A 24,024-nucleotide genomic window follows, 5' to 3' on the forward strand; every position below is an offset into this window, starting at 1 on the left:
ATGTGATTACCGTCTGGTAAAGAGACTTGCGAGTTTCTCCATCCAATCGAGAGACGAAGAGCTAGGAAATTTACCTTGATCACGGCGTCGAGGTACAGCGAAGCGATTAGGAAGGCTCATCTTGCCCATCTCTCACTCCACTTCCCAATAGTTTTCGTGCAGTCGCCAGATCCAGCGCTGTACCTCGCCGCGCACAGGTGACGATTGCTGAAGTCGAGGCAGCACTGCGGCTCTGATTGGGTCGGAGGGGACTGCTCACCTGAGTGGGATGGGGTGCGAAGCGCTGAAAATAGATGACCACCAGCCATGGCAACCATGCAGGTCCATCATGCATCTGTTGTCTACCACTAGCAGTTGGTCCGTCGGCAAGGTGCTGGCGAGGGCGGCAAACGAATGGCGGGCGCAGGACATGGATGTGATACAGAAACTGCAGCGGAAACTAGGCACGGTAAGCGAGTGATTCGAGGGAAAAGAGTCTGGCGCAGTTTGCGGGGAGCGCAGCAGCGCAGGTTGCTGCTGCTGGGCGGTTGCAGGTGGCTGCTGATACGCTCATCTGCCTCACTTTCCCTCCTCTCGCCGGGATCTTTTCTTCTCGACATGCCAGCCTCCCCACGCCCTGCTCGGCCAACTTGGCTACCTCAACCAGAGCTGCAGTGACTCTCGAGTCCGTCACCGTCACCGCTCGATAGTGGCTATTCTCTCGAAGCCTCGACGGAGATATTCCACCCACGAGGTGCCAGCCCATCGACCTCTGCTTGCTGTGGCTGGCCAGCGTGTGGTCTTCTCGGCCCGGCTCCATGGTCTTTTCCTCATCACCATCCAATAACCGCCCATGGTCCTCGAAAAGGTAAAACGTACGACGTATCTGAACAGGGGTCGAAGAGATGGGACACCAAGGAGACCAGGGTCTGATGCATTTCGACTTCGACTTCTCCACAAAGACAAGCGCTCTCTACCTACTCCGTATACAGCAAAGCAATTGTTCAACGACAATGTACTCTTCGTCCTAGTCTCATGTTCACATCTTGTGCAGTCTGTCCCCCCTTCCGCTCATTCTGCAATTGCTACTTGAACCGTTCAGCCATCCTCCAGCACTTGACAACAAAAATCATCTCTCGAGCACGGTCAGATCTCCTGTTACAAGTCCTGCGCTAGGTTCCACTTGGAGTCTGTTTCGACATCAACAACGTCCCATACTGATACAACTGACCTTCTCACCCTCACCACTACTGTGTTTGAGCTCCTGCTTCATATCCTCGGTCTTTGCGACCTGAATCTTAATTTGCCATCAGTACCACCTGTTTGTATGATCCCTCGTATGATCGACCGAGCAGACAGCTTATCTCGGATTACTGGCCTCCGAACATTCTGACATCGTCGCACGTCTCTATTCTCAAAAGGAACATCTCTCGGCTTTCCACTAACCTTGTTTCGCCCTCATTGTTGACCTGCTCCTTCAAAGTTCACACATCTCTCTTCCTGCTAGGTTCTTGGAGGGCCTACTTTCATTTGCTATCGTGGTTCTTTGGCTTTGCACCGGACACTGGAGATGCAGAAGAGATAGCAGCTGCATGCGATTGGGAACTTCAGCTATCGACACCTAAGTCGAGGAACGCAGATTCATTGCCACCGTCTACCAAATCATGGCCACCCTCAAGTCTCATTTCGCTCCGAGCAAGATCATATTCTATATTCTTTGGTGGGGGTTTCATTGGGGTCTATTTGCCCTCGGCTGGTAAGCATCGACTATGTGTATACAACGCGGTACGTCGCTAATGGAACAATTCAGGTGGAAGCAAGCACAAGATCCTCGTTTGGCTGGCCTGAACACCCTCACCTTCTCAGTATGGATGTCTCGGGGCGCCGGCCTCGTGCTCTCCGTCGATGTCATGCTCATCCTCCTCCCAATGTGCAGAAACCTGATGCGGTTTCTTCGGCCAAAGTTTAGATGGCTTCCTCTCGACGAGACACAATGGTTCCACCGGCAGTGTGCGTACGCGCTGCTCGTCTTCACCTGTATCCATGTCTTGGCTCATTACGTGAACTTCTTCAACGTCGAGCGAACTCAGATACGACCCGTGACTGCGGTTCAGATCCATTACGCCCAACCAGGCGGCATCACAGGGCACATCATGCTTCTATGCATGCTTCTCATGTACACCACAGCTCACCACAAGATCCGGCAGCAGTCTTTCGAGACCTTCTGGTACACCCATCACCTTTTCATCCCCTTCCTCCTCGCCTTGTATACCCACGCAGTGGGGTGCTTCGTCCGCGACACGCCTGGGCCGTTCTCCCCATTTGCTGGGAAACCGTTCTGGGACCACTGCCTCGGCTACGAGGGTTGGCGTTGGGAACTGGTATCAGGCGGTCTGTATCTTGGGGAACGCCTGTGGAGAGAAATTCGCGCCAGGAGAGAAACCAAGATATACAAAGTCATCCGCCACCCATACGACGCAATGGAGATCCAATTCCAGAAACCGAGCATGAAATACAAAGCCGGCCAGTGGCTATTCATCAACATCCCAGCAGTCTCGAGTCAGCAGTGGCACCCTTTCACCATCACCTCGTGCCCTTTTGACCCTTATATCTCCGTCCATGTACGTCAAGTCGGCGACTGGACCAAAGCCGTCGGTGATGCACTTGGGTGTGGTCCCGCCCAGGCCAAGGAGTTTGACGACCTGGACAGTAATGGGATCTATGAAATTGCACTTCATCAGGGTCAAGAGATGCCCGCTATCCGCGTTGACGGACCATACGGTGCTCCTGCGGAAGATGTCTTTGACAACGAAATTGCCGTCCTTATTGGCACCGGCATTGGCGTCACCCCATGGGCATCGGTGCTCAAGCACATCTACAACATCCGCGCAGGACCCAACCCCCCTCGTCGTCTCAAACGGGTAGAGTTCCTGTGGGTCACTCGAAGTATTGAATCTTTCGAGTGGTTTCAAACTCTGTTGTCTTCGCTCGAACAACAGTCCGCCCAAGCCGCAGAGTCGGTGGGCGGACCAGAGTTCCTGCGCATCCACACCTACCTGACGCAGCGAGTGGACGTCAACATGGCGGCCAACATCTACCTCAACACGGTCGGCAATGCTGTCGACCCACTCACCGAGCTGCGTACCAAGACGCAATATGGCCGGCCAGACTTCACAAGACTGTTTGGTGCCATGCGTGATGGGCTTATGGACCAGACATACCTCGATGTCGGCAAGGAGGCTAGCATCACTGCTCAGATGAAGGCCACGGTTGGCGTGTACTTTTGCGGCCCCAGTGCCGCAGCTCGAGAGATCAAGTCCGCTTGCAAGGCTACGAGCAATGAACTGGTGAAATTCCGGTTCTGGAAGGAACATTTCTGAGTGCTGCCTTTGGTTGTGATCCTGGCTGGACCGACGACATCCAAAATGGACTGGCTTCGCTTTTGGAGGTGCTATTGGCTGGAAGAACGCGATGGCATGGCATGACCTGGAAGATGCTCAGATCGAAAACCTTCCACCTTTTGGATCGAGTTTAGGATGTACAGAGTTGGGGTTTGGTTGGCTTGGATCTTTTATGAGCGAGCAAGCAAGCGAGCAGTTTCAGCAGTTAGAAACGGTGCAAGCGAAAGCACAGAGGGAGGTGTTTTATGTACAGTAGCAATGTTTCCGCAAGACTGTTTAAGCTGGACGCGAGACCATGTCCTTTGATCTTTGACCCCACTCAACATGATTGAGGAGAGTGAGGGTGAGGTAGTCATCGAGCTAGAGCAGTGCGAGGAAATCGTCTGTCGAACTTGGGCCTTGGTTGTGGAACATCATTTCCTGTCCTTCGATCTTTCCCAGCTGCTCCGGGAGCTGTAATTATTAATTATCGGGTGGACAATGGGAGATGGGAGGGTACGAGGCGGATTGGTATCCAAGAGAGTGCACAAATCCTGTTATTGTGACGAATGCAATTGCCTCTGGATTTAGCTTGTACTTGCTACAGTATCAGCCATGCTATCTAGCGGTCTCATACTTGTTGTTGTCATCTCTCTCGCACTAGGTGGTGGAGAGAAGAAACACTGACAGTCCCATGAAGTGAGAGCGCTGAGTATCTGTAGCACAGCACTTAGGTGTGCAGTGAGGTAGTAAGCTTGTCTCCCGCCGTCTTGTTCCCTGTGTCTCGCCTTGCGCGTCATTCCAGCCAGCAAAATAATCTCCTTCCTAGCTGTTTTCTTTGCAGGACCATGCTCTGGTCGAAGCAGCATAGATCAAGGTACAACGGAGGGCTCCAGAGTCGCAGACTCGCTAGTGCATCTATGCAGTAGGATGTCCTTGTCTGGTACCCTTACTCTCATTTCGCGTTCCCGGTCTCTCTGAGGCCTAAAAGAGCAAGCAATCGGGTCAGTGATTATGTTTTCAACATTGTCTAGAAGAGGAGGAAGGGAGAATAAGGTGAAAGGCTTTGTGGAAATTGTACTTACTGGAACATTCTGAGGCTGGCCCTCCTCGAGAATCTTCTTGATGATCTCATCCTCATTGTGCGTGCCGAACTCGTTCTCCAGGCTAGCCTTGGAAGCAGAGTCCAGTTGGCCCTGCGCGCCGTGCTTGTGTGTGACCATGATCTGGAACGCATCCACCACCTGCGCCAGTGGAATCGACTTGTCTTTCTTCCATGCTGCCAGGTCGTCAAGGGATTCGACAAAGACAATGAAATCGTCAGTTTCGCCCTTGTAGAAGACCTTGGTAACGTTTCCGCGACTCATGATGCTTGAAGGACTTGTTGGTTTCTTCTAAGAGTAAGGTTCGATCGAGGTAGAATGAAGTGCGTGCACAAGAATCCGCGCAGTGGGATCACACGACTGAGTTGCTGGGAGGAACAGTGGTGTGCTTGATTGCTGAGGACGAGTTAGAGAAGGTGGCAATAAAAGAGAAGGGAGGACTGCGTACCTTCTTTATTGGAATCTGGAAAGTGAAGTTGGTATATTCGTCACTGAGGAAAGTTCTTGCTGGAATGAAGGAGGTGCAATGGAGCTGTGTGGCCGAGTTGTGTCCTTTTTGAATTGACGTCTTGGAGGCACACAAAGAAGGCGCACGAACAGAATGACGTCAATCGCTTAAGGTACGGGAGTACAACTGGTGACAGCCTCCACTTGGTTGTATGGAGTACCTACGTAGTACGGAGTACGGAGGTACATACTACGTACTACGTACTAGGATACCTTAGTAAGTTAGGTACCTAGGTACTGCAAGGGCCGCAGCAGCATCACACCATGGGAGCCTGAGCCTCTCTTTTGGGACGAGGATGATGCCGCCTTAGCCGTGTCACCCCCAGAGCTGCACCCGCGTCTCATCGTCCATGGATAGCTTTCAGCTTCAGCTTCAGCTTCATATTACTCTGTAATGCCAGCCGAATCAAATAGATTGTGGTCTCAGATCTCTGGTTAGATGATGACCCCCCTGGTCTGTAAGTCCCACCCCTTTTGGATGTTATTAAATGGTAAGAGGGCATTCAAGCATTTATCGCCAATACGACTACCGTCGCCCAACTACCGTTACGACAGAGCCTCCTTACTCCTCCTATTCTTCTCCCTCTCTCTCTCGTGATCACACAACTCCTGCGCGTGGGGATACTCAGGAACCTTTCTGCAATTGAAAAAGCTCCAATACAGCTTGACTTGCGCTTGGTGTTTATCCTTTGTGCCATGGACCCCTATGAGATACACGGGCAAGGCGAGGTGGAGATAGGCTTCGTTGTTTTGGCGAATGGTCGAGATGATGGTGCAAAGCTTGTCGATAACCATGGTGACGATGAGAAGACATTCTGAAGAAAATGCCGATCGTCCTACGCAGGCCAGGACCGCGCCTAAGCGCCAAGCGTCCCGAATGAGAGACTGCTGGGAGGAGTCCTGGTCGTCGTGCTGGGTTTGGAGCTTGAGGAGCTGGATCACGGTGAGGTGATATAATTTTTCCATATCAAATGAATGCGGTTCCCGTCGATGCACGACGTTGATGTAGAGCTGAAAGGTTTCCCTCTCGCACCCTGTGAGCTCGAACAAAGAGTCGTCCATATACTCGCGGTGGAAGGCGTCGAAGACCAGTTGTCTATCTTGATGGACGACCGATCCCATGACATCGTACCAATTCAGGAGAGATACGGCCTGCTGCAAGCCCGGGGTGGAGTCACACACTTGGGTGAATTCGGCGAGATTGCCACAGTGAATGTTGAGCAAGGCACGTGCGCCTTGCAGATGGCGGCCCCAATCCCCGAATGGACCTTCGCGGACGTCGAGAAAAGCGAAAGTGGTGATACCGAAGATGGCAAAGATGTGCCCTGCTCGAACCATCCGGCTCAAGGCACTCAGTGCGGCGAGATGCAGAAACTGAGGGTCGTCGTCGTCGTTCACATTCTTGTCAGGGCGGCCGACATGCGACGCCGTGCGCTTCCAGGCAAACTTCCAGATATCGGACATGTCGTCTGTGTTTGGCGAGGGAGCAGACGTTGGGGAGAGTGCAGATTGACAACGTCCCAGATCGAGCTTGGCTGCAAAGTATTGGAGAGCGCTCGAGATGTCGGTTGTCCAGTTGATTGACTGAATGTCCACGTCATCCACTGAAGAGCGCGGTGATGTCGTGTCGGAGGACGCTGTGATGGTTGTTGTGGTGGTGGTGGTGGTGGTGGTTCTCCTACTTCGTTTACTAGGACGAGGCGCTCCTCTTTGTTGCTTTCCATCATCAACCCATTTGACAGTCACTCGATACCCTTGACATTTCAGACCGGCATCTTTACATATCTCGCAGCCCGGTCGGTTGAGGTCACACTTGACCTGTCGACGTTTGCAAGTCAGACAATCCCGGTCCCGTCGAACCCCGCGAGGTTTGCCTTTGAGACGAAAGGTCTCTGAGGCCATGAATCGATTACTTTCCTCTACCAGGCAGAGAGATATGGGGTGGTCCGGGGTGGTGGGTATACTTAAGGACATTGGGAAATGGGGGAATAGGTGGGACTCTTAGATAAAGTCGAGCCAATGGAAGCGTTGACAGATGAACGTTCGAGATAAGGAGTGGCATATGATATGTACATGTACGTGTACAGTAAGTCCAACTCAGTCGATGCACATATCGTGCTGGATGGATACACTGACATCCAAGAGGGATTGAGGAGAAGAAGCAAGACACCCCCGATTGTTAGATAAAGGAAGCCTGCTGCACTATGGAAACCCGCAAGCATGTATATCAGTTGACCAGATGGACGTCCAATGTGCGCTTGATCTTGGGAGAGCGATTGAAACATGATCATTTCAGCAATTCCTGAATGACCTTGGCCACTGCAATGGCTTTCTCGTCTCCGAATTTGCCTCCTACAACTTGAACGCCGACCGGCATGCCCTTGACCAGCTCAGGATCGTCTGCAGTAAGGAATCACGTCAACCCCATATCCACACGGCTGTCCAGCGACGCGGGAATCGACTTACATTGTTTCCAGTTAAATTCATCCGATGGATTCCTCGGCTTGTGCGTCAACCACTCGTGATCCGGCTGATCCTTGTCCACGTCGACCGTGGTGACAGGAATGGTGAGCGCCGCGTAATTGACGAAATTCCAGATCGAAGTGTATCCCACGTATTGATGGCTCTTGACCCACGTCCACGGTTTGTAGCCAACCCACGGCGTCACAGGCATGATCAGTGCGTCCAGGTTGGCGTCGGCCCAACGCTCGAGGTAAACACGTTCGTATTCGAACTTGTCGAGGTTGAGCTACAAGGAGGGGGATGGTTTAGTATCAGGAATAGATGAGGAGGAATATCAACGAGTAGTGAGTGGGTAAGTCAGAGAAAGAGTGCAACGCGCGCTGGGTTCCTCACCTGATGGAGTTGAGTGGAAGTCAGCAGATCCTTTTCGGTGCCGACCAGCATGCCCTGGACCAGGGGTTCGCCGCTCAGCTCGCAGAGTTTGCGACAGGCCTCGCCGCCGTCCGAGAGGATGGCCTTTTCCCAGAGCTGGTAGCAGTGGGCGTGGGAGCTAGCATCCCATTCCAATACTGCCGGTTGTTAGCATCAGCATGAGGGATCGCGGGCCTCTGCGAGTTGGGATCTCGCTTTCGCTGACCGTCATGACCCGCCGCTCGTAGTCGCTCGACCACTTCCCGGACGGCTCGAGCAGCCGGAGGTTGGACCTTGACAAAGCCATCATCAATCACATAGCCAATCCTCAGCTTGCCGGCAGATGTGCATAATTCTGTCCGCCATGGGACGGGCACTATATGGGGATCCCGCTCCCAGGGCTTCGCAGAAGCAAGGGCCGACATGTATGTCTCGACGGTCGACAGACTACTTGCCAATGGTCCAGCCACCGGTCTTACAATGTCTTGCCGTGTCCTAGAAAGCCGTGTCAGAAAGCGAATAAGGTCGTCCGTTCTCTAGGGTAGGGGTAGGGGTTGGGGTAGGGGTAGGTTTCGCATCATCTCACCCTTTCGGCTGATAAGGCTGCCTCCCGAACGTCGGATTCAGTCCGTATAAGCCACAAAGACCAGCTGGGATTCTGATGGATCCGCCAATGTCACTTCCGAGACCTAGGATGCTGGCTCTTGCACTGACCAAGGAACCCTCTCCACCAGAACTCCCTCCAGAGATGAGGTTTCTGTTCAATGGGTTCACGCACTGGCCAAATACGTGGTTGTAAGAGTCCGACATCTACTTGACATCAGTTCTCGGCCAAGTCGAGTGGTGATGATCAAAACACGCACCATCATTGACTGGGGGATATTTGATTTGACGTAGAGTACTGCTCCAAGTTGACGAAAGATGCGTGCTGGGTAGCTGTCTCCAGCCGATGGTTTCCCAGTCAATCCAACCCATCCTGTGGCGGGTGGCGGAATTCAGCCTCGAGTCGATTGTCAAGCAGGTACCAGACAGGGGAAGATACCTATAGAGCTATCGACGCCTTTGACATCGAATTGATCCTTGATCGAGACGGGAAGGCCATGAAGGGGCCCAATGGTCCTGCCAGTCTTCTCGAGGTGCTCATCAAGTGCTTTCGCAGTCTCCAGTGCCTCGTCGAAGAACATTTCGGTACAACATGTCGTGAGTTGGTGAGCTAGAGCAGCCCTCTTTGAAAACGCTGTGATCACATCCACAGCCGATAGCTTTTTGCTGGCCAACTTCTCGAGCAGAACATCCGCATCGGTCGTTTCGGTGATCTCGAGCTCTTTCGGTGAGAGCAAGGCGGATTTGCGAATGAAATCCAATGCATTGACAACGTCAGTGACGGGTGGTATCTCTCTCAGCCGCCATTCTTGAGGTATCGAGGCGGCTTGCTGTGCCCGCTTCTGGCGTCCAGTCTCTTCGTAAGACACTGCCATTTGAAGGTACTTTGTCAAGATGTCCCTGTGTGAGCCTTTTATATATCCTGTTCAGCTTGGCTCCCACACATTGAACAGAGTATGTAGAGGACTAAGATCGAGAGCTGCTGATCCAGCAGAAGGCAGTTTATAACGCCCAGACACGACCCAAGACCCCGAAAGCACAGCAGCAGCTCGGAGACAGCCTGACAGATGACTTACCGGACGTAGAAAGCAATCAACTGATAGCTGTTGGTAGAGTACTCCATAGAAATGCCTCCGGATCCAGCAGTATAGCGTTATCGGCCTCCTTCGGATCGACCCTGCAAGAAAGTGTTGTTTTGACAGCCTGAATAGGAAAGCAATCTATTGGACCTGTTAGGTGCCTGTGAGAGGAATGAGGGTTCAACGTTCGTTATCGGGGAAGTGGACTGCCATATTATGTAGTATGCATGTAATTACTTAGTACTAGCATGTACGGATAGTCGGATACAGTTGGGGAGACACTTGGGTCCTAATCCTGTGGGGAGGGACGAGGAGCACTGACATATTGCTTGATCTTGTCCCACTCGGTAAGCTGTAAGCTATCACGAAGCTGATTGATATGTCTTGTACATACTTGTCTCTCACCAATGGCAACACCCAGCTACTTCCTTACTATCCTGAGGCCTCACGGATCGAGCTGGCTTGACCCGTGAGGCAGTCCCCAGCTCGTCCAAGTCCGCGCTTCTCCATCTACTCGAATGGGCAACGAATCTACGAGATAAGGCGGCCACCATGAGGTGGGTTTCGGCTCTTCCCACGTACAGTACGGAGTATGGAGTACTCTGAACCCTGTATACACCTGGGAACCAATTATCAATATGGGCGCCGACGTCTATGGCATACTGTACTAGTTTGACATCTACGGAGTACAGCTCTGACTTTACAAGATAAGCATCTCAGATGCTCTTGGCCGTTAGTGGGCTTAAGGCTGCGCGGTGGTCTCCATTCCTGCTCCATTTCTGATAAGAACGACAGCGGTGTCGCTCATTTCCTAACCGCTGACCCTGAACTTGTTGCGGCCGAGGGTTGATTCCCTTCCCTGACAGGAAGGTGATCAACTGGTATCCCAATGCTGGCCATACCTGACGTTGACCGTCGAGCCGGTGGATGGCCGGGGCTCTGATCATCAGGCACATTCACAAGTCCGCCTGTGGTGATGGGGAAAACATATAAGGTGTCAGACAGCTACAAATGCATTCGAGAGGAGACCTCTGAGAGAGGTGAGCCAGATCAGATCCGATCAGACCAACCCGTCTTGTTGTTGATTTGACCCTTCGACACCATGGCCGAAACGATTGCTATGCATCGGGAGGACGTTCTGCCACCCGGAACCGTGCATCTCCTCCATTTACATGCTCATCAAGCCGACGAGAAGATTCTGGTGCCTAAGCCGTCCGACCATCCAGATGACCCTCTCAACGTGAGTAAACATAGCGTGGCATCTCCAGCACATGACTTCAGCTTTCGTCGGGCCCAGTCCAAACAAGACCATGCTGACCCCGAAGTGACGATCTAGTGGACTAAGGCACGCAAGATGCTGAACCTCTCTCTTGTGCTCTTCTATGTCTTCACCACCGGCGTCGGGGGGACATCGGTGTACTCGGTCTTCACGCCAATCTCAGAGGACACGGGGATCACCATCGCTCAGCTCAACAACGGGACAGGCTATTTATTCCTCCTGGCAGGCTGGACCAATTTGATCTGGCAACCGCTCGCGTTGACGTTTGGAAGACGACCTGTGATCCTGCTCAGCCTGGTCTTCTGCGTGGCCATCACCGAATGGACGGCCTGGATTGACTCGTATGGGCCCTGGGCCGCTGCTCGCTGTCTCTATGGCTTTGCCTGTGCCCCGGTCGAAGTGCTGCCGGAGATTTGCATCCCGGACATTTTCTTCGCCCACGAAAGAGGCGGCTATATTGGAATCTATATGATGATCCTCTGCGGAAGCAACTTCATTGCTCCGCTGATCGCCGGGTTCATGAACGACGCCTATGGCTGGCATTGGGTTCAGCATTGGGCTGCCATCTTACTCGGCGCCAACTTGGTGCTGTCATTCTTCTTCCAAGAAGAGACCCTCTTCACTCGCTCCACCGTCGAAGCAGAGAGGGTAGACGAACTGTCTTCGCCGGTAGAAGAGGAGCAGGTGTTTACCGGGAAAGGTCCTGCTCCAGACTCGGCAGCACCAGCCTCGACGCTTCCCGTTAATTCCACCATCACCTCCTCTTCCCCCTACAAGCTCAAGACATTCTGGGATAAGATGTCTCTGTGGACATACAGTGGGATATCTACCTCACAATTCCTCAGCATGATGTACCGGCCGATCCTCATCTTCTTTCAATTTCCAAATGTCATGTGGGCCGGCTTCATGTACGGCACATCATTGTCATGGTAAGTGGGACTGACTGATGCCTCCCCTCCGAGTGTACTCCGTACATACTCGTACTCGGCCTTGTCTGCGGCTGAGCTGACCCCTACTACCACAGGTATAACGTCTACAATGCGACCACGTCCGTCATTCTTTCCTCCGACCCTTACAATTTCTCTCCTGCCATGGTCGGGCTGAGCTACGTCGCACCACTGATCGGGACCCTGATCGCCGGCGCTCTCACCGGACCAGTATCAGACTGGTACACGTTGAAGCTGGCCCGACGCGCCGACGGCCTTCGTGAGCCCGAGCAACGACTCTGGGGTCTCGTCCTCTACTGCGTCCTGATGCCGGTCGGACTGATTCTCTGGGGCATCGGCGCCGCACACAAGCTCCATTGGGCCGTGCTCCTTCTCGGCTCCATCCTCAATGGCTATTGCAACGTGGCCGGTGGCAGCTACGCCATCGCCTACAACGTGGACTCGTTCAAGGAGATTGCCGGCGAGTCCATCGTCTCGGTCATCTTGTGCCGGAATAGCATGTCCTTCGGCTTCAATTACGCCATCACCCCGTGGATCGCTCGCCAGGGCTTGCAGAATACCTTCATTGCCGTCTCCATCTTGTCTTGCGCTTTCGGCTGTACCTTCTTGTTGATGGTCTGGAGGGGCAAGTACTTCCGCACCATATGTGCCGATCGATACTGGCGATATGTCGCTACCCAGGTGGTGAAGCATGAGTGAGTAGTTCCTACTTACTACTTACTGCCTTGGGCCCGTCGTCCGCTACGAGTAGTACATATTGTACTACTTACTACACCAGGGTCGCTCGGTTCTTTCTAGCGGGCCTACTCAGTTTGTCTGTGACGGCGACGAGTCGTGAGTCGCTGTGGGCATGCAGTGATATTGATATTGATATTGATATTGATATTGAGCGGATCTTAGGATATGATTGGAATTGGAATTAGTCTTATGGAGCTTAGTCGTATTCCGTTGAAACCCAGTCTGTCAGAACCCACCGTAGCTATACATTATATCGAGGACACTGGACGACTCGCCTAGATGGAGGCATCATTGTCATGGTGCGGGTGACCTAAGCCTCATAGCGAGACTCCAAGAAGTTCGGCACAGCGCGGCGCAGAATTCCCGGCCCAGCTTGAACGTGGTGGAATTGAAGTCTTTTCTCGGCAGGAAACATGATCAGGCACCTGCACTTGCCTGAAGAGAAACGTTCGTACCTCATCGCCAGCCTGTGGCGCCCGGGATCCTTCGTAAGCAGTCCCGCCCTCGGTGGAAATGAAATCACGAAAGACGCGTCAGCTCCGCAAGCAACTGCTTTGTCTCGGGTACGTCTTTCTCCAAAGCAGCCAGAAGTTCATCCCACACCTTGTCCACAGCCGGCTGGCCGTTATCGGGCGAAAGCAGTGGATGCAGCCTGCACGATTGTCAGCCAGCCTGGGTTGCAATGGAGACATGATAGGTAATAGGTGATGGGGGGACGGCGGAGAGGAGAGGAGAGTCTCTTACAAGTCGTGAACTCCGTCGTCGTACCATAGCCGTCCATGGCCCTCCGGTCCGACGGCTGCACCGGACACCAGTGCCCTGGATCCTTGTTCCGAGGTGCGCAGAACCAAAGCGTTGAGCACCGCTCGGACTAGATCCGCAAAGAACCCTTGGTGGCCTCGACTGAGATTCGACTGGCAGAAACCGGGGCAGACTGCGGTGATGAGCACATCGGACTCGACCAGCCCGGCCAACTTTCGCATCACGCACATCAGGAAGAATTTCGACGCCTGGTATTGCTTGCTTGAGTTGTAGTTCGCAGCCTGGTCGAAGGTCTCGAAGACGGTGCCGGTGTTCAGAGCTGCCTCAGGCAGGACGACCTTCTCGTGCCGTCTGGAAGAGACAAATTCCAGCACCGGAGATGAACCGCCGCCACCGCCTTGTCGAGCAGTCTCTTTCAGCTTGGGAAGGAGATGGAGGGCCAACAACGCCGTCGACAGCACGTTGACTTGCATCGTCTCCTCCCAGCCGTAGCTGGACGTCTCGTAGCCGGTCATGAAAACACCCGCGTTGAGCACAGCAATGTCGAGACGATCGAGATCTGACGAGGCACGGGTCGCGAAGGCTCGGATGCCGGAGTACGAGTTCATGTCGAGCTGCCACACCTCGAGGACGTCCGTTGTGCCCGCGCCCGTGCCTGTGCCCGTGCGTGATTTAATGGCTTCTTTGGCCTGTTCGCCTTTGGAGACGTCGCGCACGGCGAGGATGACACGTTTCGCACCCAGCGCCGCGAACTTGGCGGCGGCTTCGAACCCAAGCCCCGAATTGGCGCCCGTCACCACAATGGTCTTGTCGGAGAAGCTGCTGTGCGGCTCGGCGAGCGGTTTCTGGAGGTGGAAGGGGAGGTGGAGTCCGCCCATGGTTCTTCGCTCTCCCGCGCGTGCGTGTCCGGCTCGATGATGCCTATGCCTGCCTAGCAACGGGCCGGAGGTGCGGGCCAGGCGAGGGCACGGAAGAGTAGATTCAATCCGACGGACAAGAGACGCGACGATATGTCGGGCCCGGTCGACCAGGACCTTGAATCCTCTGGTAGTGCTGGTTACAAGGAGGCCAGAATCGCCGAGAGTGGAAGGAGATGGAAGCGCAGATCAGACTGGCCACACCACGACTTATGCTTATGTCCTAGTAAGGATCTCGTCCAGGTAGGAGGTAGGTTGCAGATCGGGAGGGAGAAGGTTCGTGAAAGCTGCCTGTCCTACCATATATTATTTCGGGTTCTGCTTGACTGAAAAAGCCTCACCTCTAGGCTCTCAGTGCTCGTCGGTGCTGTCGAACGAAGTTCAGGCCCGGTTGAGGGCCCAAGCCGGGCCGGTTCATTTTATGTAGCCCCCGGTTCATGTTCAGTCGCACATGCGGAGTAACTGCTGTGATAATAGATAAGATGAATGCTGTGCTGGACCAATTCAACTAATTAAATAAGTACAAAAGGAAGCTGGAGGGTAAATATCCAAGCCTGTCAGCACCAGGAATAAACATGTATTCGTATATCGGGATACAAGCCAGTGTTACCTGACAGTACAGAGTATCTGTATAGTTCTTACCTCAACACTCTCCGGGAACATCGGGCACTCTTACGGTGTACCTGGTAGAAACTGACGGCATGTAATACGGATACCTGGTCTGGGTCAGTACCGAGTGCCTACCTCAGGTATCTCTAGGTACGGAGTCACAGTGCAGAGTACTCCGTACTATGGATAAAAGGTACAGTATCCAACCTACTTTACCTGAGGTATCTGTATCTAATGATGCATATAATTACAGTATATTATACATCAACCCAGTCTGTCTCCGGCGCTGGTCTGTACGTCGTCATTGTCGACCGATGCAATCAGATGGGGAGCCAACCTTACACAGATTAGTACCTCAGGTACGAGTACATATCAAACCAGAACCCGCACATGTTCTATCTTGTTGCACATGGCATCGCACCCAAGCATCTAAGTGATGACTCAGTCATCCGGCCACCTTTTCCAGCCCGAACGTTGTATTTGTGACACGGCAATCTGACCCCAACACCCAAGCTGGGAGCGATCCGAGGCAAGGCTGGAGACCATTGGCGACTGTGGAAGGAAGGTCGCATTTATGACCCCAGCAAAGAGCTTTTAGTCGCCCGGCTTTGAGGCTTCGGCTTCGGTTTCGGCTTCAGCCTCTGCGGGGGATCTGAATGTTCCCGGTGCCGCCTGACAACAAACAGCAAGTGGAGACTGGAGATTTTGGAGATTTCTCAAGGATCATCCCCGTATTGAGACGCATTGAAAGATACATCAGTCCTAACTATCTGCTTTGCTCGACCTCCCTCCTTTCAAGTCACCTCTTGGCCCTTGATCGCTAAGCTGACAGTGGGCAGTGGTGCCTCACTGATTGAATGCACCATCATGGTTGACCACGCCTCTCAATCGTCGATGCTGCTCAGATACGCTTTGTGGCTCGTTGGCCTCCTCTGCACAGCCCGGGTCCTGCTGTTTCTGTACATGTCTCTCACCTCTCCGCTCCGCTCCGTACCGGGTCCATTCTTTGCTCGCTTTGGAAGGGTCTATTACTTCTGGAAAGTCAGCCGCGGCCATTGGGAACATGACAATCTGGCGCTGCACCGAAAGTATGGCCCCGTCGTCCGCGTGGCGTCTGATATGTACAGTATCGACTCCCCTGAGATCGTCAAGAAGGTCTACAGCGTTGGCTCCAAGTTCCCCAAGTCGGACTGGTACGATGCATGGAAGCATCCAGATCCCAGCCGCTGGTCGCTGTTTCCAGAGAGAGATATGAAGAGACATGCTGAGACGAGGAAACGATTCCAGGCAATGTACTCCATGTCAAGCCTGGTGAATTACGAAGGATATGTCGACGAGTGTGCCGAGATTTTCTGCAAAAGACTGGCTGGGTTCGCAGCCCATGGAGATACCATTGACATGGCACATTGGCTTCAGTGTTACGCTTTTGATGTCATCGGCGATATTACTTACTCCCAACGATTCGGCTTCCTGGACAAGGGTGAGGATATTGCTGGATTGCTGAGGGCACTGCACGGAGTGTTAAAATATGGAACCCTAGCAGGCATCTATGCTCGTTGGCACCCTCTCATCTTCCGCATCTCAAATCGTCTTGGCTTGGGCGGTGCCACAGGTCGAACGTATCTGATGAAGTTTGTAGGAGAGCGAATCCGACAGAGGGAAAAAGAGACCAAGACCGGCAAAGATGTGCAGAAAGCAGGGCAGAGAAACGAAAAATCCCCCATGGACTTCCTGGAAAAGCTTGTGGTGGCCAATAAGGAGGATCCCGAGAGAGTAACACCGTATCACGTCTTCATGATGGGCTTGTCAAACATTATTGCAGGCTCTGATACCACCGCCGTCAGCCTTTCATCGATCTTGTACAACCTCCTGAAGCATCCGGCCAAGATACGAAAGCTCCAACAGGAGATCAAGGAATTCGACGACCAAGGCCGGTGCAGCAACCCGAATGTGTCGTTCAAGGAGAGTCAAGAGATGCCATATTTGCAGGCTGTCATGAAGGAGGCTCTCCGGGTGCACCCCGCGACTGGCTTGCCCTTGTGGAGAGTTGTACCTCGTGGAGGTGTCGAGCTCTGCGGTCAATTTTTCCCCGAAGGCAGCATTGTCGGGGTCAACACCTGGTGTGCTCATTATAACGAAGTCGTTTTCGGTCCAGATGCCAAAGAGTTCCGGCCGGAAAGGTGGATTGACAATGAGGAACAAGGTGGCGAGAGGTTGAAGCGCATGGAGGCGTACTACATGCCAGTAAGTCTCGAGGCCGCAAACAATATGAATGCCTTCCTGTTCACGGCTGACAATCCTGCTAGTTTGGGTTGGGGTCGAGGACATGCATCGGTCGCCATATTTCTTTCTTGGAGATGTCCAAGTTGATTCCCCAGATCGTCAGAAGGTTCGACTTTGAACTCGAGCATGCTGAAAGACCATGGAACACTGACAACAACTGGTTCGTAAAACCGACCGATTTTCAAGTCAAAGTCAAGCTGCGGAATGAATAGAAAGACACAGTTTTTGGACATATCCGTGTCTTTGACAGATTCGGTTTTCTCACATTGAACGAGGCCAAGTTGGACATCTTCACTGCCATCTCTGCGTCAGTCAAAAGCTTTGTCAGTGTTTCCAGAATGAACTTGGGCGAAAGGTGTTGATGTCACCGAGGTTCATTGACCAATGTGGACAGGATCCTGAACGCTGTAATCAGCAAATGGACCAATAACCCCTTCAGAGATAAGGCCAAAAGCGTTGCTGGTTTGACCAGGGTCTGCGTTCCCAATTGGCGCCATGTGGTTGACATTCGTATTCCAGACACCTAGCCACATACTCCATACCGTAGTCCGGATACTGGATTGCCTTTTCCTTGTTTGCTGCAGCGAATCGCTTGACTCATGGGAAAAGGCTCCATCGAATTCCCCCTCCTGTCCAGCCTGACCGTGTCATTATTGCCGAACTCGTTTGATCTCAACAAGATTTACCTTGTGAACGCGAAGGAAGAATCAGGGTGTGGCGGCGGCTAAGCAACAAGAGAATCGGTATCCATCACACACTAAAGGTTGATGGTGTGGGCAGTGGTTCAGGTTGGCGGCCGAGCGATTGACAGGGGACCGAAAATGATGCCGACGTTTGATCAGACCGTGGACGGCGAATACAGTACGCCACAGCTCTAGCCTCTTTGTTTCTCTACTGTGTCCACCGTTCACAGTGTAGAGCCACACCGGGCTGCCTTCAGCATCCAGAGAGCGCGATTCGCGGGTCTAGCAAAGTGGGAATTCCACATGCCGGTGCCCAATTTCCGCCCGAGCGCTCACCAGTAGCTCGATAGCTCAGCTAATGGCTAGCCCCGACCGGGTATCATGAAGCCTCAGGAGCCCTAGAATCGTTCGGCCGCTTGGTGGAGCCGTCAGAGGATGGATGGGCTAATGGGTGTGTGGCAGAAGACGGAGAAGCGAGGTGTAGACAGCCGAGGGAAAGGAGGAATGGCGCCAGAGGCATTCGAACAGCAGATGCGGCCAGGAGGAATGCAGAAACACAGCTCTGGTGCCGATACGAGTACTAGGTGCCTAGGTACAGGATAGCAGAGCATGGATTGATGATGGAGGGTCGTACTGATACTGTATCAGTTTCCTGCGTACTCCAACCTAGATACCTTAGGTACTACCTAGGTCAGGTACTGTAGGTCCTGTAGGTCCTGTAATTAGGTATGTACAGTACTCGAGTCCAAGAGCGAGCGGCTACTACTGCTGCCCGTTACAGCCCATAGGCCGTAGCCCGCAGGCCCTAGGCCCCAGACGGACCTGCTACTGGACAGAGGCTCAGCGAGGCCCCAGAACAGCAGGGTCACCCGTCTGTCGCCCGCCCACCCTCAGCAGTCCACGGCTCATCACTGGCAGATGGCAGACTGCGACTTGCACCTACGCCTCTTCCAGTTTCCGCTTTCCTTGCTTGCTGATCTCGAAGCCCGATTGCCGCTGTACAGAACCTGCCTGACTTCATGTTACCACTTCAATTCTTCTTCCATCACCTGTGCCTCGAGTAACACTGTATCACTGGCAGCTCATCTTCAAATCGCCTTGTCCTGCGACGCCCATGCGCTCTTCCATTTATCCCCGATCTGAATCACCAGACTAATCAGCGATCGCTTGTGCCTGCGGACCTACACTCGACCAGCCACACCCTTCTGCTGTCTAGTCATCCTCCCTCCCCCCCTCGTGCAGCCGCCTGGTCGACTCCCGCTCGTTTGCGACTGCATCCAATCCGTCTCCATCAAGCATTCTGAGCGCTGGCCTTGATAAGTTTGAATGTATTTCAAGCTGTCTGTTCTATCTCGCTGCGCGCACGACAGAGAGAATAGGTCTTTGTCGGCCACCACTCGCCCCACATGAGTGGCAGCGCTGCCGCTCAGCCCTCATCAGGTATGGTCCGACCCTTTCTCGTGTCGAACTGTCTATCGACCTTTGCCGCGATGGCGCACGCTCGTTCCTAACATCTTCCACCCTAGGCACCCCCCCACGAGACCTCGACCCGGCCGATACCTCGATCAACTCAACCACAGCCCCCTTGAGCGAAGCACCCCAAAGCGATGAAACGATGACAGAGAAGCCCAAGCCTTCGCTCGTCAAGATACCTTCTCGGACATCTTCTCACCAGAGACCGTCCGAGACCACGTCTACTACCACGCCTGTACCGACCATACCGAATGAACAGCCCCCGGCTCCCAGGCGCGGCTCTAAACGAAGCCTCCTGAGCAGAAGTAGGAATGCCAGCCGTAGCAGCAGGAAGTCAGCTAAGCCTGCTCGGGCTGCTGACGACCCCAAGGAGCCAGTGCCTCCCCCGGCACAGTCTGGCGCTCCCAGAAACGAGAAGAAGCCTCGGAGCGGCTTTCTTGCCATTTTGAACTGTTGTTTACCACACCAACTGCCTGATGATACAAAGTCGGACGATCCTGACGTCTCCGCGAAGAAAGTCAAAATACAGCCTACACCGCAGAGAACATCCAGGCCACCGGAACAGAGTGAAGTCGTCGAAAACGAGAAACCACTGGAAGGCAGGACGCCCGCGGCCGAGCCGTCTTTGGAGGGTCGAGGGGCTGAAGAAGAGAAGGCTGCGCATCCCGAGAAAAGGGCGAATGACGATGCCAGACCAAGAATATCACGAGAGCCCGTGGCAAGTGGCAACGGTGCGGGATCTCCCACAGCTGAGTTGAATCCCGAGGACCATGGTGCAGTTCCTGGCCGCGGTCAAGACCAACTACAGACCACAACTGCCACTGCACCCGAATCGTCTGCCAAACCAGAACCAAGTGTGACGGTGGCAACGCCTTTCAAACAAGACACCCCCATAGACGCCCAAAAGCATGGAAAGGAGAACAACAGAAACAGTGATGTCGAGATGGATGATGCCCCTCCTGCAGTGCCAAGTGTCGACGATGAACCCGTAGACGAGCCCCCTCAACCTGCAGAGCAACAACCTCAAGTGTCTCTGCCTCCACCGCCACCCTTGGAGAAACGCCAGGAGCAGATATCCACCAAGGAATTTCCACCTATCCCAGAAGCGGCGCTCGAAAAGCACTCATGGCTCCTGCCACCAGTTGACCCTCACCTGAAGGGAAGGAAGTGTTTGGTTCTTGATCTTGATGAAACGTTGGTACACAGCAGCTTCAAGATCCTCAACCAGGCAGACTTTACGATTCCGGTCGAGATTGAAGGCCAGTACCACAACGTATACGTCATTAAAAGGCCAGGCGTGGACGCCTTTATGAAACGGGTTGGCGAACTGTACGAAGTGGTCGTCTTTACAGCCTCAGTTTCCAAATATGGTGATCCATTGCTGGACCAGCTAGATATCCACCATGTGGTGCACCACCGACTGTTCCGGGAGAGCTGCTATAATCACCAAGGAAACTATGTGAAGGTAAGGCCGCCGCTGCAGACAAGAGTTTGATGGAAGTCGCCGCTAATGTGCAAATCAGGACTTATCACAAGTTGGACGGGATCTGAAAGAAGTGATCATCATCGACAACTCGCCGACGTCGTACATCTTCCATCCGCAACATGCGGTTCCAATAAGTTCATGGTTTTCGGATGCCCACGACAATGAGTTGCTCGATCTGATCCCGGTCCTCGAAGATTTGGCAGGGCCACAAGTGCAAGACGTGAGCCTGGTATTGGACGTGGCTCTCTGAGCCGAACATTTATCGCCCCACGTTTGAGTGGACATCTTCGCTTCTTATGTTCCTATTAGAAACGGCATATCAACCAAAAGTCTGTTGGCATTTCTAGCGAGGCGTCCTTTCTCTAATGCTCTCGATGCGGGGAAATTCGCCGGAGTTCGACTGGACCTCTCAGCGCATAGAGTGCCAGACCCGGGAAAAGGGGGATAAAAGGGTGGGCTTCAAAATAAACAATCGAGTTTAATAGCACGGGGAAGGCTGATTGAGTGCCTCTTAACTAACCAGAATTCTGACGGGTCTCTCAGAGTGTGCCCGCCACCGGCAGACTCGCAGATTGAGATACCCAACTCCACCAAGCTCCTGTTTCCTTTGTTTCTTTCAGTTGAGGGGCAATTGGCATATTGCGGGCATGCATTTGGCTTTGTGGGATCCAAGGGCGTGGGCAGAACATGGAAGCGAGCAAGCGTATAGTCTTTTGTTGTGAGATGTACGGATGTACAGTCCACCGACCTCCGCCGAGATTCCTCGAACAGACAGGAATGAGGGAGCGCAGTCGACTTTGATGCAGAAAACAGGTCGGATTCGGTCGTATAACATTGCGGGAACGGTACACTTTGGTGTGTGAGAAATTACGCAGAGCAAACAAAGCGGGGAAGTACAACATTGGCCATCTTTACCAACATTGTATTCTATTCACCCGGCCAACAGTAGTGGTTGGGTCGAGATCGTCCATCATTCGTGCCCTATTCAAGGGTGACTTTTGCCTAAGCCCTGCACTATCTTCCCGCGCCATCATATGAGCTGACGGCAGAAATCACGTACCAGAGGACCGACCTCATCTGGTGCTTCGACACAGTGCCAATGACCTACGCCATGCAGGACTTCCAACCGTTTGTTCTTCTCATGGGTGCCTAAACTGCTGAAAATCTCCTTGCATCCGGCCAGCGGCGCACTCTTATCTTGATCACCGGCGATGATCAGGACAGGGCATTGGACCTTTGCATATTCCGGCGGATGTGCCGTCTCGATAGCCCTACAGTTTGCGATGTATCCCTTGGGGGTTTGCCCCATGATCATCTCCCGGATAAAACCCTTTTGGGTGGCGGTGGCTTTGCTTCCCGTTGCGGCATTGGGAATCGTATTGGCCATGGTTTCGATGCCACCTTGTTTAGTGGAAAAGTCATTATGGAAACTTCTGAAGAAGAGAAGAAAAGAAAAGCAAAGCAAAGAGGACAATGGGATTTGAGCGGAAAAGAAGAAAAACAAGACTGGTAATCAAGGGGGTCCTGTCTTCTCTTTGGTCTTACCTTCTCTAACCGTAGCAATACGTTGCTTGAACACGTTGGCGATACCTTCGCTGGGATGGACCGGACCAATGCATACTCCTGCCACCACTCTGTCGGGCGAGGTCGCTGCAAGATAGGTTGGGACGATGGCGCCCATGGAGTAGCCTATCACGACAGCATTATGGACACCGAGATGGTCCAGCAGGCCCAGGACGTCTTTCCCGATCGAGGGGATCGAGGTCTCCCCACCGTCATACTTGGAGCGGCCAGCGCCGTAGTTGTCGAAGACGATGCACCGGTACGCCGCCAGATAGGGGAAGATGGGGAAGAAGTAGTTCTGTGTCGAGCCCAGGCCATGGATGAGGATCAAGGTGAGTTTTGGTTCTTGATTTCCGCTAGGTGCGATGTCCGTGTAAAGTAGGGAGTGGCCGTTGATGTTGGCGAATGGCATTTTTTCTGGTTTGGTTTGGGTTGGTCTTCCCCCTTTTGGGAAGAGATTTGGTTGTGTTAGGAGTATGGGCGTCAGTGAGGCAGCTTGAAGAGTTTGGGATAGAACTGAATGACGGTGGCTTTATGCAAAGAGAGACCCCGAAAATCGAGAGTACACATGCAGATATTAGATAGATATCCATAGTCGGACAACCTCCCCTTGTCCCATCACCCATAATAGAGGGGACGTCGGTGACGATGTTCGGGTCGGGGACTGCGGGAGAGAGGTCGGAAGCATGAAGACAAGTCAAAGGGTCGGGCCGAGCACATGCCTTTGGACCTCCATGATTGAATGACTGATTGATAGCTGTCCACGGTTTGATTCTTGATGTTCCTCAGCCTTGAGTCCAGAAGATGAAGTTTCAAGGGGCTCAGGCTCTATAGTACAGTAGCATCCCTGCTCGAGGACAAGAATACGGCAAATCGCTGTAATTCGCGAAAGATGGGTACCTAATTATAGGAGTACTTAAGGTACCTAGGTACCTACCTCTGGGTACCTACATGTCGCTAAGGTACTGTACTGTACCTAAGACATCCTTACTCCGTGCAGAACATGTTGTCTGAAGAGGAAGTACCACAAAGCAACCGGACTGGACGGGACAATAAATTGATGGTAGCGATAGGAGGTTACACGAGGTATGAGACCAAGTCTGCAGGCATGTTTCAGACTGTCCGGAACATGGTCTTGGACTGTACTACACTCTGTACGTAAGGTTGAAGAACAAAAATACTGAAATAACAATACCTACCTACCTTAGGTACCTACCTCCTAAGGTAGTGCAATTTATAGTTGATTTTGTCATCTTTGCTTCAGTATAAAACTGTTTTTTTGTGCTGGACCGACAGTCAGAAGTCAGAAAGTCAGGAGTCATAACGTTATGGCGTATTTTAAACCGGTTTTACATGCCACTGTACGGAGTACTATACCTTTAAGGTAATAATATTTCATGCTGGACGAGCTAGACCGCCTGCTACTGTTCTTGGGCGAGATTCGTGCCCCTGTACTCCGTACGGAGTGGTACGGACGGTACCTCCAGGGTCCTTCCGGACTGCAGGCAGCCCCAAAATTGCTTGGCTGCGCAATAGACTTATGTGCTAGTAGTTGACGAGGGTTGACAGGGGCATCCTGATCATGACTGCCAGTGGTATATCACACTGCTCTCGTAGAAGTACTCCGTACCCAGGTAACGTGCGGTATTACGCGTAGTAGGAGATACTTGTATGTACCGATAGATCGCAGAAGTAGAAGCGTGAAAGATACCTGACAGGCAAAGGCCCCATAGTCCAGTCCACAGTAGCATCGAGAAGG

The 24,024-nt window shown here is 52.9% G+C and overlaps 9 protein-coding genes across 9 annotated transcripts; 4 read left to right on the forward strand and 5 right to left on the reverse strand.

The window, feature by feature from the left end:
* Positions 1-1,643: 1,643 nt before the first annotated feature.
* A1O3_01225 (NADPH oxidase) lies at positions 1,644-3,359 on the forward strand (the record flags this gene model as incomplete). Its single annotated transcript, XM_007731373.1, has 2 exons — positions 1,644-1,735; positions 1,790-3,359. The coding sequence occupies 2 exons, from the start codon at positions 1,644-1,646 to the stop codon at positions 3,357-3,359; spliced, it is 1,662 nt and encodes a 553-aa protein (XP_007729563.1).
* Positions 3,360-4,277: 918 nt separating this feature from the next.
* A1O3_01226 (uncharacterized protein) lies at positions 4,278-4,726 on the reverse strand (the record flags this gene model as incomplete). The annotated part of the gene is made up of 2 exons (XM_007731374.1): positions 4,278-4,343; positions 4,445-4,726. 2 exons carry the CDS (start codon positions 4,724-4,726, stop codon positions 4,278-4,280), a joined length of 348 nt encoding a protein of 115 aa, XP_007729564.1.
* Positions 4,727-5,515: 789 nt separating this feature from the next.
* A1O3_01227 (uncharacterized protein) lies at positions 5,516-6,871 on the reverse strand (the record flags this gene model as incomplete). The annotated part of the gene is made up of 1 exon (XM_007731375.1): positions 5,516-6,871. The coding sequence occupies one exon, from the start codon at positions 6,869-6,871 to the stop codon at positions 5,516-5,518; it is 1,356 nt and encodes a 451-aa protein (XP_007729565.1).
* Positions 6,872-7,256: 385 nt separating this feature from the next.
* On the reverse strand, positions 7,257-9,321 carry A1O3_01228 (uncharacterized protein; the record flags this gene model as incomplete). The annotated part of the gene is made up of 7 exons (XM_007731376.1): positions 7,257-7,369; positions 7,436-7,718; positions 7,826-8,001; positions 8,070-8,338; positions 8,430-8,653; positions 8,707-8,819; positions 8,886-9,321. 7 exons carry the CDS (start codon positions 9,319-9,321, stop codon positions 7,257-7,259), a joined length of 1,614 nt encoding a protein of 537 aa, XP_007729566.1.
* Positions 9,322-10,627: 1,306 nt separating this feature from the next.
* Positions 10,628-12,450, forward strand: A1O3_01229 (uncharacterized protein; the record flags this gene model as incomplete). Its single annotated transcript, XM_007731377.1, has 3 exons — positions 10,628-10,765; positions 10,862-11,733; positions 11,829-12,450. The coding sequence occupies 3 exons, from the start codon at positions 10,628-10,630 to the stop codon at positions 12,448-12,450; spliced, it is 1,632 nt and encodes a 543-aa protein (XP_007729567.1).
* A 558-nt stretch (positions 12,451-13,008) lies between these two features.
* On the reverse strand, positions 13,009-14,129 carry A1O3_01230 (uncharacterized protein; the record flags this gene model as incomplete). Its single annotated transcript, XM_007731378.1, has 2 exons — positions 13,009-13,141; positions 13,234-14,129. The coding sequence occupies 2 exons, from the start codon at positions 14,127-14,129 to the stop codon at positions 13,009-13,011; spliced, it is 1,029 nt and encodes a 342-aa protein (XP_007729568.1).
* A 1,515-nt stretch (positions 14,130-15,644) lies between these two features.
* On the forward strand, positions 15,645-17,272 carry A1O3_01231 (cytochrome P450 oxidoreductase; the record flags this gene model as incomplete). Its single annotated transcript, XM_007731379.1, has 2 exons — positions 15,645-17,021; positions 17,084-17,272. The coding sequence occupies 2 exons, from the start codon at positions 15,645-15,647 to the stop codon at positions 17,270-17,272; spliced, it is 1,566 nt and encodes a 521-aa protein (XP_007729569.1).
* A 2,086-nt stretch (positions 17,273-19,358) lies between these two features.
* Positions 19,359-20,952, forward strand: A1O3_01232 (uncharacterized protein; the record flags this gene model as incomplete). The annotated part of the gene is made up of 2 exons (XM_007731380.1): positions 19,359-20,681; positions 20,740-20,952. The coding sequence occupies 2 exons, from the start codon at positions 19,359-19,361 to the stop codon at positions 20,950-20,952; spliced, it is 1,536 nt and encodes a 511-aa protein (XP_007729570.1).
* A 780-nt stretch (positions 20,953-21,732) lies between these two features.
* Positions 21,733-22,677, reverse strand: A1O3_01233 (uncharacterized protein; the record flags this gene model as incomplete). Its single annotated transcript, XM_007731381.1, has 2 exons — positions 21,733-22,103; positions 22,248-22,677. 2 exons carry the CDS (start codon positions 22,675-22,677, stop codon positions 21,733-21,735), a joined length of 801 nt encoding a protein of 266 aa, XP_007729571.1.
* Between the last annotated feature and the right edge of the window lie 1,347 nt (positions 22,678-24,024).

Source organism: Capronia epimyces (genome assembly GCF_000585565.1).
Source record: "Capronia epimyces CBS 606.96 chromosome Unknown aczIQ-supercont1.1, whole genome shotgun sequence".
Lineage (NCBI taxonomy): Eukaryota > Fungi > Ascomycota > Eurotiomycetes > Chaetothyriales > Herpotrichiellaceae > Capronia > Capronia epimyces.